This window comes from Primulina tabacum, chromosome 13, assembly GCF_025594145.1.
Source record: "Primulina tabacum isolate GXHZ01 chromosome 13, ASM2559414v2, whole genome shotgun sequence".
Lineage (NCBI taxonomy): Eukaryota > Viridiplantae > Streptophyta > Magnoliopsida > Lamiales > Gesneriaceae > Primulina > Primulina tabacum.
Window position 1 is genome coordinate 31,203,278 of NC_134562.1, and position 17,473 is coordinate 31,220,750.

At 36.0% G+C, this 17,473-nt stretch overlaps 2 protein-coding genes across 2 annotated transcripts; both read left to right on the forward strand.

Moving 5' to 3' along the window:
• The first annotated feature begins 3,775 nt into the window (after positions 1–3,775).
• Positions 3,776–6,089, forward strand: LOC142523367 (BTB/POZ and TAZ domain-containing protein 2-like). Its single transcript, XM_075627143.1, has 5 exons — positions 3,776–4,005; positions 4,297–4,430; positions 4,516–4,819; positions 4,915–5,231; positions 5,680–6,089. Exons 1-5 carry the CDS (start codon positions 3,886–3,888, stop codon positions 5,855–5,857), a joined length of 1,053 nt encoding a protein of 350 aa, XP_075483258.1. The 5' UTR covers positions 3,776–3,885; the 3' UTR covers positions 5,858–6,089.
• A 983-nt stretch (positions 6,090–7,072) lies between these two features.
• Positions 7,073–7,957, forward strand: LOC142522007 (uncharacterized). Its single transcript, XM_075625185.1, has one exon. The coding sequence runs from the start codon at positions 7,073–7,075 to the stop codon at positions 7,955–7,957; it is 885 nt and encodes a 294-aa protein (XP_075481300.1).
• Positions 7,958–17,473: the final 9,516 nt, after the last annotated feature.

Here is a 17,473-nt window from a genome sequence, read left to right on the forward strand (position 1 = left end):
AATTTACACGTACTAATCTTGTTAAAGCATTGCATGAGATGATAGAAGAGTACTCGAAGCTTTCTCAATTGAAGAAGTCAAAACTGAAAATAGAAGCCTTACTGTTAAATCAACAAGTCCATTTATTTACAAAAAGACAGTTGTTAGGATCTCAAGCTTGAAACGAGTAAGCAGAAGACAAATAATGAAAGAATAAATAGAGATTACCAGTTGCTATTGAATGAGAACAAGAAGTTGGGTATACTGGTAAATTCCTGAAATAAATCTTTATTTTAGTAGAGAAGATGCAAGTGTTACAAAAGCAATATAGAGACATGATTGGTCTCGGATTTAGTAATAACGAAAACAAATATTCTGAAACTAGTACTCAATCACTTCTGAAACATATAATTTTGATATGTTGTTTATCAATAACGTTCATTTATGTGTTCACTGTTGAGGTTGCATTCACATGCCTTCATCATGTCCAATATGTGAGCGTCACATCAGTGGTTGACACAGAAGTAATCACGATTGATAAACAAAATATCAAAATTATATGTATATATATGAGCACATAATTAAACAAATCAATGTAATTATTTAAAGATTTTTTAAAATTATAAACAACTCAAATTATATACTTTTCATTTGTATGTGCTTAAAATAATTAGATATAATATATATGGCTTAAAAAAATTGTTAGATTATATGCAAAAAATTGTGGAGATCAAGAATCAAATTTAGACAGCCGGCATACGAAAGGGAGTATTTGTTTTTCTCCTTTGATGTAAGTTAGAAATTTGAAATTTGTATCTGTGAGGTGTGTTTTTTTGTGATACAAAATAAATTTTAAAAGAAGTGAAAATAAAAGCAATCCTCAAGACATATATTGAGTGGAGAAGTAAATCTCGATAAAGCTAATCAAATAGACTCGATGGATGCAACTTCCAACCTAGGTAAAAAGTGTAATATTCATGACCAAATCTGCGATATAATAAATAAAATATATTTAAATTTTTTTATTTAATAGTGAAACAAAAACTAGGGTTTTATTTTCATTTTTAGGCTGAATTTTGTTTCATTCATGGTACATAGAATAAGAATTTATTTTTATAATAAATATATTTTATCTTCAAAGACAACATACTATTTTTGAGTTAATTCGTTATTTTAATTTTCAATTAGAATTTATCCTAATTTCAATACTAACGTGAAATTATTATTAATTAAAAGTTGTAACTCATATTCATAAATTCCTTTTAATGTGATAATAATATCTCCTAATTAAATTGTCAACATTTCATGTTACTTTTGTATATTATATAAATCTTCCCAACCCATTTTCACTTTTCTTACAAAAAGAATGGAGAGACAAGCCATAAATATTATATTTTATAACCACCAAATTTACTAAGTGCTATTCCAAATTCATTTTATTTTGTCAACTTGGCACCGCCAAATTATTCCATTCTATACTAATATATACTCATTCTTTTTATTAAATTAGAGTAGTGACATAAGGATTGAATGACACTGAAAATAATCGTCTTTCATGTGGATACATTGGGTAATGTGTACTTCTGGATATTTAAGGATTTCTTTATGAAATATAATTCTTAAGCTATGCATGAAGTTGATGATAGATGATCCATAATAGTTTCCACTATGTGAAACTGAGATGGAGGTAAGTGGACTTATATATGTGTTTTAAAATAATGATGTTTTTGATTTTAAAAACTCGATCGTACACTACTTGTTTCACGTCTTTTGATTCCATATATATCGTTCAGCATGATTCATCTATTATTTCATGAAATCTTGAAAATGCAATGTTACGATTCGAATTAAAAGTGGTAAGCAATTTTCGAAACATGATAAGATAAGATGAGGCCCTGTTGCAGTGGGTTATAATAACAGATATATGTCATCGTCCCCTTAGAGGAGTAACAATTAGGATTGATCAGTATACCATGAATAAAAGATGAATAACAGTGCCTTATTTTGATATGTTTTGATGTCTTGTTTTGAGTTATGTTTGTCTCATGTCTTAATTCATATTGGAATACGTTATGCGACATTTCATCTTTGAACTCATATTATATGTATATTTCGATATTCTGGTGTACGATTGGCTCCCACATGCCGAGTTTTTTCCCAAACACTCATCTCTTTATTTCTCTCCTCAGATAAGAATGAAAAGGAACTTGAAGAGGAAGAGCATACATAATCTTGGGCTGTTGAAAAAGAGACATTTAAAAGTGCCACTGTTATTTGATTTTGTTGTCCCTATGATGATAAGTTTTAGGTTCCACTGATGTATTTGATTATGATTTGTACTTTTGGATGTAAGAACAAATTTCATCATGAAATAATATACTGATTTTTGGTTAAATTTTATACTACGAGGCTTATTGTTTTTGAATTTTATTTGAAAGCAACGCCAATACCGCACTCATAGGTTCGGGGCGAGATAGAAGGAACCAGTAACAACCATTACTTTTGGACATATTTGTTTCAGTTTTGGCCTTTTTTGCGTAATTACTAATACACATTAAACTTATGTTTAAATCGATATGATTCTAAAGTTTACCTAAATATGGTGTCATTTGAAATTAATTTTACTTTGTTCAAATTGTGATATCCCGTCCAAGAATGAACGGAATTCCAAGACTGTGCATGTATGAGAGTGTACAATTGATGAAGACTTTAAAGATTGAGAGTTACTACTCATACAATTAAAGTTTATCTTCTTTTCGCAAATAAGAATTTTAAATTTAAGTGTGCTTGACTTAGACAATTATGAGATGTGTGATCCCTTGAAAAAAAATTTCAGAGCGCATGTGAGTGAAGACATAAGCACGCTGGAATGACCTGTGTTGGGACATTGATGACAATCATCAAATATGGGGCGTTACACTAATAATGTCTAACCAAACAAGATATTGATTTAAGATTTGATCTATTGTTTCATTATAAACAACAAAAATATAATCAAAATCCATTGATTTCAAATCCATCTCCGTGAACACTACCTAAAATATTTATATTATATATGCTTATTTATTTACGCCACACTTCATTAAAATGAACTTAAAAATCTAAAATTATAAACGAAGGAGGTTCATTTATTTTACGCCACACTTTCCTTATAATTCGTCTCATAAATAAATTTGAATACTGTCATAATTTATATACAATCAGAATAAACGTTCACAGTCAAATCAACCACGATTCGATGACTTCCAAGTAAACTTGCCTTCCCAAGATGCCGACTGAGTTAAAATCCACGATATTCTTGTTATCTTCACGGTGTTTTACCACTATGAGATACACGTGAATATTGTTATTTTCTCATTTTGTACGGTAGGTCTCTTGTGAGACGGTCTCACGAATCTTTATCTGTAAAACGAGTCAACCCTACCGATATTCACAATAAAAAGTAATATTCTTAGCATAAAAATTAATAATTTTTCATGGAAGAAATCTCTCACAAAATACGAATCTTGAGACCGTCTCACACAAGTTTTTGTCTTTTGTATACATACAAGTTAAATACGTTGTAAATTTCTTCAAAGAACCTCCCAATATTATTTTGCACTGCAATCTATTTTTCTTATACTTCACATTATGTGTACAATTTATTCATGTTTTGAGTATACCAAGCATAAAATAGAATTCTTGTTTATTTATTTTTAGTATTCCTTATTAAATAAATTGTTCTACTCCAAAAAAAATAAATAAATAAATAAATTGCTCTCTGTATTGCCTATAAATTCAAACTGCTCTTCAACACCAACTCTATATCCAGTCTTTCCATCATTTCTCAATTCTCAAGCATTCACTCACGAAGAAATTCATTTGGAAAAAAAAAATATTATTCAGGATTCCTTGATATCGATAATCATGGTTCGAGCAGAAGCGAGTAGAATCCTGACAGTCGTTGGCGCCGAAGACATGCCGGAACCCGACGTCCGTGTCATCACTTCCGACGGGTTGCTCATCTTCGCGCACTCAAAAGTCCTGGTACTCGATCTTTTTTACGTAACCATATCGCAAATACGGGCTTTTATCTGTTCAAAAATAATAAGATAAATTATTCATTAATTTAAATGAATATTTATAGCATAGAGTTAATCTGTATGTACTTACAGAGACTCGTGGGCGACCATATGATTTACACTAGATAATAAATCTATTTTCGTTCCGAGCTGATTGATTATATTTGAAATATGATCGAGTATTTTCTATGTAACTTAGCTGAAAACTTTTGATTATTTGGACTTGTGGTTGTTGATTCAAATGTGAAACTTGTAGGCTTCAGCGTCGCCCGTGCTGGAGAACATAATAGAAAGGCCGCGAAAGGGCCGGAGCAACTGCAGCAACATTACCATATTGGGCGTCCCATTCGACGCCGTCTCCGCCTTCATCAAGTTTCTTTATTCTTCCAAGTGAGTTCTGTTTCAAGCCTCAAGCCGAATTAAGATTGTTTGTGCTGTGTGAGATGATCAAAACGGCCTTTTATTACTTTTGTAGGTGTAGTGAGGATCAAATGGAGAAGTATGGGATTCCTCTTCTTGCATTGTCGCATGTTTACTTGGTGCCGCAGCTGAAGCAGATGTGTACCAAGGATTTGGCCGACCGGATGTCGATTGAGGACGTGGTGGATGTGCTTCAGCTCGCAAGGCTATGCGACGCCCCGGATCTTTACGTCAAGGGTATGAAGTTGTTGTCAAATAATTTCAAGATGGTCAAGGCCGGTGACGGATGGAAGTTTTTGCAGAAACATGATCCCCTTCTTGAACTCGAGATCTTACAATTCATCGATGAGTCTGAAACGGTGTGTAAAGCTTTGAAAAAGTACCCACTTTTCGATCAGATCGAACGTGTCGATTGTTATCATAACATTTGTTTTGAATTTCTTGGATATAACAGAGGAAACAGAGGATGAGAAGGCATAGAGAGAATAAGGATTTGTATATACAACTCAGTGAAGCAATGGAATGCCTTGAACATATATGCTCGGAAGGTTGCACCACTGTTGGGCCGATCGATATGGACCCGAGCCAACACAATGGTCCGTGCGCCAAATTCACGACATGTCATCGCGTTCAGCTTCTGATCAAGCATTTCGGTACTTGTACGAAAAGGGCTAACGGAGGATGCCTTCGTTGCAAGCGAATGTGGCAGCTCTTTCGATTGCACTCCTCCATTTGTGACCGACCTGATGGATGCAGAGTTCCTCTATGCAGGTTAGTGAATTCTTTTTTTAACACATTGCTCTTGAGTTAATCTAAAGATAAATAAAGTTTCCCATCACAAAAATTTCGAGTCTCGTCTATATTGTGAGATCCCATTAATTTTAACACGAATCGAGCTGTCTTGAAGCTCCCGCAACCGTTGGCGATCCTATCCTTTTCTGAATGGCAATAGTATATTAAAGGTGGCTGTGTGTTTTAGGCGTGTGAAAAGGGTGAGACTCCAATATTGACATAGAAGGCGATGTATTGCATTTGCATCCAAAATGACCTCTTAAAAAAATTGACGTGACAACCAAATATTAGGGCCGACAAAAAAATGACATTTCCTCATAAATGTAAAATGCCGTATTGATTCACGCATCAAGTACGACTACTTCTCCAGCCTAAAATAAATTGTGAATCGTCCGAGGTTTTGAATATACCTGTACTGTTCTATCAGGCAATTCAAGTTAAAGGCAGAGCAAGATGGAAGTGATGCCCGGTGGAGATTGCTCGTGAGGAAGGTGACGACCGCGAAATTTACGTCGTCTTTATCGAATTTGCATGTGAAGAAAGAAAAGGAGCCAAGAAGGATAATGGGGGATCGAGGCTTCAGACCTTGGTTCCAAAAAACTTGAGTATATTTATTTGTATGGAGTGCCACTGATTTTTTTGGCCATGTAGATGCTAAAGTCGAAGTCTATTTGTGTGTCTTTCAAATGTTAGCCGATTGTAAGTTAATTTCTCAGGAATTGATTAATAATGTAGGTGAGAGTTTCAATTCAAAGAAAAAATTTCCTTGAGGAAAGTAGTCAAATAAAGTGTGAATAAATCGTCCAAATATTATATTCAAAAACATTTATGACCGTATTATATATCATTTTTGTGATAAAGATCACTAACTCGATCTGTTCCAATTTTTTTTTATCATAAATATTATTTTTTTTAGATATGTATCAAGTCAACTCTGAAAGGAATTTTATTCCTTGATATATTTTTTTCTTTTTTATCTTTAATATTTTGTCTTTCTAGACATGAGAATAATCTCGAAATTGATGATATGATCTCGTATAAATTCAATATGTGATATAAGACTATATTTGATATGACTCATAATATCTTTAAGATATGATATCACAATATCTTTAAGATATTATCCTTGTTTTAAAAAGAGTTTGTTTCCTAATGAAATTGTGTTTCTATGTTAAATAGGACTCAAAGGAGAAGAAACTACGGAGAGTGACGATAGAGAGCATAACAATTTCGGAGAGACGAATTTTTACTGAGAATTCTTTTGATATCACAGCAAGCTCGTGCCATTGCTAAAGTGTTGCTGTGAAGCACTGACAACATCTGAAGACAACACCTAATTACTATTTTAATTAGTGTGTTAATTTTTGAAGATTTTTCATTTCTCAGTTGATGCATCCTCTGTATATTGGTTATACGGTTTGTTAGAGGTTTAGGATGCAATTGTTTTTTTTACTCGCCTTAATTAGGGAGTTGTTTGATTCTTTCACTAGTATTGGTTTTTGTAAACTTACAAGTTTTTCTAGTGAATTATTTTGCCCTGAGGCACCGCGCAAGTATTTTATACTTGTGCATAATTTATCTCTCGTATCTCGTATTATTGTCATTCCAATTGTGTGTTAATGTGTTAAACTATAATTTCCGCTGCATGTTGTCGTGGGTGTTACAACACTTACGCACAACACCTACATTTTGATACACACAACACTCACCCTCATCGCATTCACCCTGTGGAAACGGAACTTTCAATTGGTATCAGAGCCTCCACTTGACGCTACTAAGTGAAATCCTGTTTTGTTTTGTTTTCCAGGTGGAAAAGGATCATGGAAGCATCAACAAACACTGTTTTTAGACCTCCCGTATTGGATGGATCAAACTATGCATTATGGAAAGTAAAGATGAGGGTTTTTATTAAATCAATTGAAGAAAGAGCTTGGCAGCATGTACTTGATGGTTGGAGTCCACCAAAGATTGAGGATGCTGATGGAGACACTCGGCTCAAACCTGAAAGTACATGGACAATCGATGAAGTGCAAACGTCAAATTTTAATTCCAAGGCTCTCAATGCTATATTCCCGTCTGTTGACACAAGGATGTTTAATTTAATCACCAATTGTGTCAGTGCCAAAGAAGCTTGGGATATACTTCAGAAACATTGTGAAGGATCCGAGAGTGTGCGTAAAACTAGGCTAATGATTGTGGCATCAAAATTTGAAAGCCTGAGAATGGAGGACAAGGAGTCTATTCTTGAGTATGATAGCCGGTTGAGACAACTTTCTAATGAAGCTCACAGTCTTGGAGATCCCATGTCCAATGAAAGATTGGTGAACAAAGTTTTAAGATCTCTACCTGAGAAATTTAATGTCAAAGTTTGTGCAATTGAAAAATCTAAAGACACTTCAACAATCAACCTGGATGAATTAATGAGTTCCCTCAGAACTTTTGAGATGAATCTTGATTTACAAAAGAAGGATAAAGGGAAGACAATAGCCCTTGAAGTTTCAACTGACTCTTATGATGAAATCCTTCAAATATCTAAAGAATTGAATGAATCTGATTTAGGTGAAGATTCTATCTCTCTAATTACTAAGAAATTCGGTGATTACTTGACGAAAATGAGAGAGAAGAAGAAAATTGGACAAAATCACCACTTCTGCAAAAGCTCAAAAGTTTACTCCTATGAAAGGACAATTTCGACCAAAAACTGAATTGCAATTCCAATCAAATGTCAGAAATTTGGACTCAGTACAATGCAGAGAGTGTTCTGGATTTGGACACTATGCCAATGAGTGTGCCAATCGACTTCGGAGAAACAAAGGCATGGCTGTCACTTTGAGTGATGAAGAGTCTGATGATGATCAAGGATCAAATGAATCTGAAAATCACACATCGTTGTCTGCTGTGATCAAGGAGAAGCGTTCAATGCAAATCAATCCTTTAGGTATTGCCACAGGTGTTGCAATACCTGGTCGCAACATCTCTTCAAATTCAGTGTGTCTTAATTCTACAACCCTTGGTGAATCAAGTCAGTCTGAAAACCAAGAAGTAGATGATGATGAAGTCACTCTGGAAAGTGTGCAGACAATGTATGAAGAATTGTATGAAGACCTGATCAAAAGAAATAAAGTGAATGCAATTCTCTCCAAAGAGAACACTGAGCTGAAGTCACAAGTATCACGACTTGAAGTAATCTTGAGCAAGAAAGATCTGGAATTATGCAAAGTCAAGGAAGAGCTTGGAGAAGCAACTCAAATTCTTGCGAAGCTTAATTCAAGTTCATCCAAACTTGATTCACTCTTGATGATTGGAAAGAATGACAAAGCTGGACTTGGTTATACGAATCATCAGTTTGAAATAGGAGAGTCTTCCAACACTGAAAGAAAACCAACTGGCTTTGTCAAAGGAAGTGCTGAAATCTCGAATGCTTAATACACTGAAAAAGATGTTTCATCAAAGAGGCAAATATCTACAAAGAAGTCCAAGTCCAGAAAACGCCACTTTATCTGCCACTATTGCTTTAGACCTGGTCATATCAAACCCTATTGTTTTAAACTGAGAGATGACTACAAAAGATGGGAATCTGAACAGGTGTTGCCACAGGTGTTATACAACACCCGGCGTAACACTGCCAATAGGAAACCATCGGTAAAAAGGGTTTGGGTGCCAAACGCTAATATTCAATGTTCTGTTATTTATACTTCGTTAAAAACTAACATTGCAGGAATATGGTACTTTGACAGTGGCTGTTCACGCCACATGACATGTTCTAAAGACTATTTGACTGACTATGTTGAACTAAGTAATGGTCATATGACGTATGGTGGAGGTGCTAAAGGAAGAATAGCTGGCAAATGGACCTTGAATGTTGATGGACTACCTAGTCTACACAATGTGCTTTATGTCGAAGGACTTAACTCAAACTTAATAAGCATAAGTCAACTTTGTGATGATGATTTATATGTTAAGTTTGATAAAGACAATTGTGAAGTTTTTGATAATACTGATACATGTATTTTGACAGGTACAAGGTCGACTGACAATTGTTATCAACTTGGAGAGGACCCTGTGTGCAATCATTCAGAAGTGAGTGAACTAAACTTGTGGCATCAAAAATTGGGTCATGCAAACTTCAAGACATTAAAGAACCTTGATAAGTACGATGATGTGAGAGGAATGCCTAATTTATCCTCTGGAATTCCTTATGTTTGTGGTGCATGTCAAAAGGGTAAGCAAACACGTGTTCCCCATCAAGTGTTGCAACACTTTGGGACAACTCGGTGTCTTGAACTCTTGCACATGGATCTTATGGGTCCAATGGAAGTGGAAAGCCTTGGAGGTAAGAAGTATTCATGTGTGTGTGGATGATTTCTCTCGCTTTACATGGGTAAGTTTTCTTAGAGAAAAATCCGACACATTTGCTGTTTTTAAGAAATTACATACTAAGATTACTAATCTACGTGATTTGATGGTTGGTAAGATAAGGACCAACCATGGTAAAGAATTTGAAAACTCACACTTTATATCATTCTGTGAAAAGAGAGGGATAACTCATGAATTTTCAGCCCCTAAGACTCCTCAACAAAATGGAATAGCCGAAAGGAAGAATAGGACACTGCAAGAAATGGCTAGGGTCATGTTGAGTTCAAAGAATATTTCAAAACGATTTTGGGCCGAGGCCTTAAACACAGCATGTCATATTTCAAATCGTGTGTACTTAAGGAGTGGTTCTACTATGACATCCTATGAAATCATCATGGGAAAGAGGCCAAACCTGAAGTACTTTCATGTTTTTGGGTGTGTATGTTATGTTTTGAATGACCGAGACCATCTTGCAAAGTTTGACTCTAAAAGTGACAAGTGTTTATTTTTTGGTTATTCATCCAATAGTCGTGCATATCGCGTGTATAATCTTAGAACAAGAACGACTATGGAATCTATTAACGTTGTTTTTGACGATCTTGCAGATCTAACGGGAAAAACAATCGAGGATGATATTGATGGGCTACTGAACATAAGTGAGACACTGCCTAACACAGATGTTGCACCCGGTGTTGTAACACCTGAGACAACACCTGCACTGGCAGAATCAAATGATGAACCAGGAGAGTATACTGAAAATGATGATGTTGTAACCAATGAAGGGATTGATTTTCCCAGTAAGATTCAGAAAAATCATCCATCATCTCAGATCATTGGATAAGCATTTGGAGGAATGCAAACTAGAAGAAAGGAGAAGGTAGATTATCGGAAAATGATGGGTCTAGTATGCATGACTTCCGTATACTCTCAAGTAAGTCATTCTTGTTTTGTTTCACTCATTGAACCCAAAAATATAAATGAAGCCTTAAAAAATAAATTTTGTGTTGATGCGATGCATGAGGAACTTGAACAATTTGTTAGGAATGATGTGTGAGATTTGGTTCCCAGACCCGATAATGTGAATGTTATTGGAACCAAATGGATCTTTAAAAACAAAACTGATGAATCTGGAATTGTTGTGAGAAATAAAGCTAGGCTAGTGGCTCAAGGGTATACTCAAATTGAAGGAATTGATTTTGACGAAACGTTTGCCCCTGTTGCCCGGATTGAATCGGTTAGACTTTTACTTGCTATTGCATGTTACATGGACATAAAATTATATCAAATGGATGTGAAAAGTGCTTTTTTGAATGGCATCTTGAAAGAAGAAGCTTATGTAAGCCAACCTAAAGGATTTGAAGATCTACACCACCCGAACCATGTCTACAAGTTGAAGAAAGCACTCTATGGACTTAAACAAGCTCCAAGAGCATGGTATGGAAGGCTTACTGAATATCTGCTTGACTTAGGCTTCAAAAGAGGTGAGGTTGATAAAACCCTTTTTATTCAAAAATCGAAGCATGATATTCTTGTGTGTCAAATTTATGTGGATGACATCATTTTTGGTGCTTCTTCTCAAAAGTATGTTGATGAATTTGTTAAATGAATGTCTACCACATTTGAAATGAGCATGGTAGGAGAATTAAGTTTCTTTCTTGGATTGCAAATTAAACAAATGCATGATGGTATCTTTCTATGTCAATCCAAGTATGCCAAGAATTTGGTGAAGAAATTCTCTACCGAGAACACTAAGCACATGAAAACACCAGTGGGGTCGACTGAAAAATTGTCCAAAGACGATGTTGCGGCATGTGTTGACAACACCCAGTATCGCAGCATCATAGGCAGTCTTCTTTACTTAAGTGCAAGTCGTCCCGACATCATGTTTAGTGTTTGTTTGTACGCCAGGTACCAGGCTGATCCTAAAGTCACTCATTTAAAAGCTGTCAAAAGAATTTTGAGATATATAGCCGGGACAGTTAACCTAGGTTTGTGGTACACCAAAGAAACAAACACAAATCTAGTGGGGTTTAGTGATGCTGACTGGGCTGGAAATCTAGATGATAGGAAGAGTACCACTGGAGGATGTTTTTATCTAGGTAACAATTTGGTGTCATGGTATAGTAAAAAGCAAAATTGTGTATATCTGTCCACTGCTGAATCTGAATATGTTGCAGCTGCTAGCTGTTGTTCACAACTTTTGTGGATGAATCAAATGATTAAAGACTATGGTTTCAACAGTGACACCTTAATTGTATACTGTGACAATTCAAGTGCAATTGATATTTCAAAAAATCCAGTACAACATTCTCGAACGAAACACATAGACATTAGACATCATTTTATTCGAGATTTGGTTGATAAGGGTACAATTCGAATGGAATTTGTTAGAACTGAGAACCAGCCGGCTGATATGTTTACAAAACCATTGGATTTTGAGAGATTTTTCAATCTTAGGAAGTCTCTCAGCTTGTGTGCACAATGATCACTCACGGATGTTGTCCTCGGTGTTACAACACCTGTGGACAACACTCAGCATGCATGTGCATTTTATTTTTAGGATGCTAGACATATTACATACATCTTGTTTTGTGTGAAGCCTGTACAAGTGAAGGATACTGAATGGTGTGCTCTCAGTGGTGAATCAAACTTTCTATCAAAATTTTCTAAAGTATGGAGTATGCTCAATCTAAGTCATTAAGCTGTGAGGATGTTCGTGTACCACATGATCTTGTCCAATGTAGAAAATGACTTAGAAAATTCTTAAGCAATAAGGTGAAAAATAAAAAAAAAAATTGTTGTTTAGAAGAAAATGGAAAAAGCTACCTAGAGGAGTCTAATGAAGACCGTTCTTCTAGTGTGGGAGCTACCACTTCTAAGTCAAAATACAGATAGAAAAAGCTACCTAGAGGAGTCCTATGAAGACCGTTCTTCTAGAGTGGGAGCTACCATGTCTGAATTAAAAATGTTCAAGAAAGTTTGAGTCCAACTTGTGAGTGTTGCCAAGAGGTGTTTCCAACACCTAAGTACAGACTGATCACAGTTTGATCACATGCGTGTGCATTTCATTTTTGATCATACTTTAGGCATAAATTTAAGTCATTCATACTGCTGTTATGTGAATTCATCATGACTAGTGGGCTATCAGTTTTTAATTCATGAAATACGAAGAAAACCCTAACCGACTTAATTTTGAAATTTCTTGATTTCTAACTGTTTGTGGGGTTAATTCGACGTGGTGTTTTATCCTGCCTGATTTCTTGAAATAATGATGGCACTGTTTCAGAAAGTTACCGTTGGGCGAGATTAAAAATTGAGTTGAAAAGGTGCTGAAGTTGCGGCTCAACAGAATGTTACCGTTGGAGGGGAGTATTTAAATGATTAGGATTGAATTAGGATTAACTTTACCGTTTATTAATCTCCCTCACATTTTAAGATTTCTCCTGCTCTCACTATTCAGTTTCTGCGCGAATTAACTCTGTTCTTCGCAATTCTCTGTATTCTTCGAACTACTCTACTTTCTTTATTCTTGATTTCGCAGATGACTGGCTTTGATCCTCATGACATTAGGAGTGAAATGGCTGCAAGCATGCATAGAGAGTCGCATGACTCAACACCCACCGCCGAAGCCAATGTTGGGGGCCTGGAAATTATGGGTGTGCCAAAAGAACCAACTCCGCTGGAAGTAATCGCCCCTGGTGAACCTGGGAATGAGATAAACGTTGAGAATCCACCGGATTTTGAAGCCTTGAATAAAGCTTTTCCCCCTGCTCCTATGCGCCGAAGGTCAAAGAGACAAGCAAGGTTCGATCTTGACTTTGTTCCAACCAAGAAACCACGGGCATCTACCTCCTCAAATCTTCTGGACCCTGATTTCTCATCTGGAGACGACTCCAATGATGATGATTTTGAGTTGGTGGCTCGCCCCAAACCAACTGTTGCTGCAAAAGAACCTGGTTCTACTTCTGGTATTCAAAAACAAAACCCCATCACAGATACTCAACATGTTGCAGAAGAAAGAGTTCCTGATGAGCCTGTAGAAGATGAACAATCTCTGGCCGAGTTTCTTGCTCACCTTAAGGAAGAAAAGGCTGCCAAGAAACAAATTTCTAAGGATGATGAACCTGATTCAGAAATGATGAAGGAGTTTGAGCAAAACCGACCTGGAGCTTCTTCCTCTTCATCGTCTGTATCTGACTTTGAATCTGAGGAACAGGGTGATGCTGAATCTGAGGATATTGGCTCTGAAACTAGTGAGTCTTCTGATGATGTTGCTGCTACTGCTGCCGGTGTTGAGGTGGATGTTGACAACACCGAGCGCCACATTGACTCGGCTGACTATGATTTAAGTAAGTCATTTTCCCCCAAATTTTATTCTGAGGATGCCTTGGCATTATGGCCGCTGTTTGTTCAGAGAGAGCTGATTGAGGAGAAAAATATTGATGATAATGCATATGGAAAATACAATTTGATTGAGTTTCTCAAGAACCGAAGGTTGCTATCCACAGTCACTACTGTTATGCCCTACTTGTCGCCGTGTAGTGTTAGAATTCTACTGCAATCTCCTGGGCAGTGTTGGAGATGAGGAATCGGTGAAGTATGGGAGAGTGTTTGTTCGTGATCGTATATACAAGTTCTCACCTTCTGTGATCAATGCATTCTACGACACTCCGGATATTGAGGAAGTTGAAGAGGATCTGGACATAAATGCTGTAACCTCTGTGCTCACTGGAGGCCTGATCAAAGTATTCCCTGATTATCCCAAGAAGTTGAGTGCTGCTAATCTCACTTCTTTTTTCTCCGTGCTGCACAAGACATCAATCTGGAATTGGACACCGTCAACCAATTCTACGATTGTGACTAGATCTCAGGCCCTGGTGTTGTTTGCTATTGGTACTGGAAGGGCCTTTAACTTTGGAAATCTGGTGTTCAGGACAGCATTGCAATATGCTGAAGGAGACTTCAAGAAAACAAAGCTGCCCTACCCTTCACTGATTTATGGAATCTTGGAATCTCAAGGTTTCATTAGGGATATTGATGAAGATCATTGCCCTGTCAGAGATCCTCTGAAGATTTCTCCTGCTTATTTCAAAGGCAACAGAAAGATCGATCTGCCTTGGCTGCATTCAAATGTTGCTCCGGATGTTGGCAACACTGATGATACAACATCTGAACATGTGCCTGAGACAGCTGAACAGCCACCTACAGATGTTCCTCCTACAGGTTATGTCACACTGTCTATCTCCTACATTCAAGCTCAGATTGCCTATGGTCGACAACAGATTGAAAATGCCAAGAAAACCATTGAACATTATGAAAATCAAGTGGTTGACTATGAGCTTCTGCTGGGTGAGAGTGTCCATTCTGGACAAAAAGGGGGAGTAGATACAGATATAGTTGGAACCAGTGGAGCAAAAATGGCTGTTTTTCTCTCTTGATGGTTTTGGTCTCTCTTGATGGTTTTAGTATTTTAGTTGTCCTTTTATTCTCTCTGATCTTTGTCCCTCCTGATTAATGAACTATTTCGGTGTTATGATCTGAATGTTGCAACATCTAACATACAACACCTGTGTGAACTGTATTTTTCATCAGGGGAAGGCTTAACGGTAGAATTCAGGGGGAGTCAACTAAAGTTGGCTGAGTCACTGATTTGCTAACTCAGAGGGAGCTGAGCCGTACAACCATTTTTGGGTTGTTTTGTTCCAGAAAGACAAAAAGGGGGAGATTGAAAGGAATTTTATTCCTTGATATATTTTCCTTTTTTATCTTTAATATTTTGCATTTCTAGACATGAGAATAATCTCGAAATTGATGATATGATCTCGTATAAATTCAATATGTGATATAAGACTATATTTGATATGACTCATAATATCTTTAAGATATGATATCATAATATTTTTAAAATATGATATCACAATATCTTTAAGATATTATCCTTGTTTTAAAAAGAGTTTGTTTCCTAATGAAATTGTGTTTCTATGTTAAATAGGACTCAAAGGAGAAGAAACTACGGAGAGTGACGATAGAGAGCATAACAATTTCGGAGAGACGAATTTTTACTGAGAATTCTTTTGACATCGCAGCAAGCTCGTGCCATTGCTAAAGTGTTGCTGTGAAGCACTGACAACATCTGAAGACAACACCTAATTACTGTTTTAATTAGTGTGTTAATTTTTGAAGATTTTTCATTTCTCAGTTGATGCATCCTCTGTATATTGGTTATACGGTTTGTTAGAGGTTTAGGATGCAATTGTTTTTTTACTCGCCTTAATTAGGGAGTTGTTTGATTCTTTCACTAGTATTGGTTTTTGTAAACTTACAAGTTTTTCTAGTGAATTATTTTGCCCTGAGGCACCGCGCAAGTATTTTATACTTGTGCATAATTTATCTCTCGTATCTCGTATTATTGTCGTTCCAGTTGTGTGTTAATGTGTTAAACTATAATTTCCGCTGCATGTTGTCGTGGGTGTTACAACACTTATGCACAACACCTACATTCTGATACACACAACACTCACCCTCATCACATTCACCCTGTGGAAACGGAACTTTCAAACTCGTCTCACGAACTCATGAGACCGTCTCACAAAGATGAGAATTATTCAATCATATAAAAAGACTGTGTACACTTGATACTCGTGCCATGAAAGAGAGAAAAAACATGAGGGGCAACATGAGATGGACGCCTACGTTTGGATGCACGAGTATATGCTGATCTTGATATTCATGTATAAAAATATAATTATTTTATAGATTATAAAAATACGATCGATCTGATTTTTTTTTATAAAAAAATACGATCTAGATGACAATATTTTCTTGCTAAAAAACAAATAGACATACCCCTTATAAAAGTGTGAAAAATAAAATATAAGTTTTTTTTCAAGTAATTGATAACTTTGCCTCCCAATTATATATAAATCAACATAGATCACATAAAGAGCCATGGATGTAAAAGTAAACATTGAAATATGGATATGGGCATAAATGAACAAGAAATTAGAGACCATAATAAACAATTCATGTAATGACCTAAGTTCAGTTACCATTAAGTATGATTTAAACATGATTGAGTGTTATCACTTCAACAAATCGAAGTATTTATTCAGTAGTTAGTTCGGAACCACCAGAGAGTATGTGAGGCCCGCGGTCGAAGAGGGCGGGAGATGATCGCTGGTGCCATGAAGTTGCACGGATAATGAGCGGCTCCTGGCAGGTTTCTAGGCGGAGGGAACATAAATGAACCGATCTTACACCGGAAAGAGAGGGATTCCAAAACTGTTAAGGTATGAGACTGTACAGTTGAAGATGGCTTAAAAGATTTGATTGGTACTACTCATATCAAGAAGGTGCATCTTCTTTTCGGTAGCTCATCACATAAGAACTCTAAAGTTAACCGTGATTGACTTGGAGCAATATTGAGATTGGTGACCTTCTGTAAAGTTTTCTTCATTGCGTGTGAGCAATATGCATAAATTTTGTAAATAAAACTTTGGATGTGTATTAATTTGCTCAAATAAGCTATTGTTCGTTGTTTATTTTAATTTTATTTGTTTATAATGCTAATATTCGTTCGTGTGTTGTTTAATCTAATATATGCTCAATTGAAAGAAAAAAAAGTGACAGAATCAATTTGTTAGATCGTCACATGAGTCAATTTTGTGATACATATCTCCTACCCGACTCCACTCATTAAAATGATTGTTATTATGTAAAAAATATTCATATGCAATTCATATATTATCGGGTCGACTCGTCTCACGAATATAGATTTGGAAGACCGTTTTACGAGATATTTACTTAAAAAATTATGCATGCTTGTGATCTTTTGTGTATTATATACATATTATAATTCAATAGTA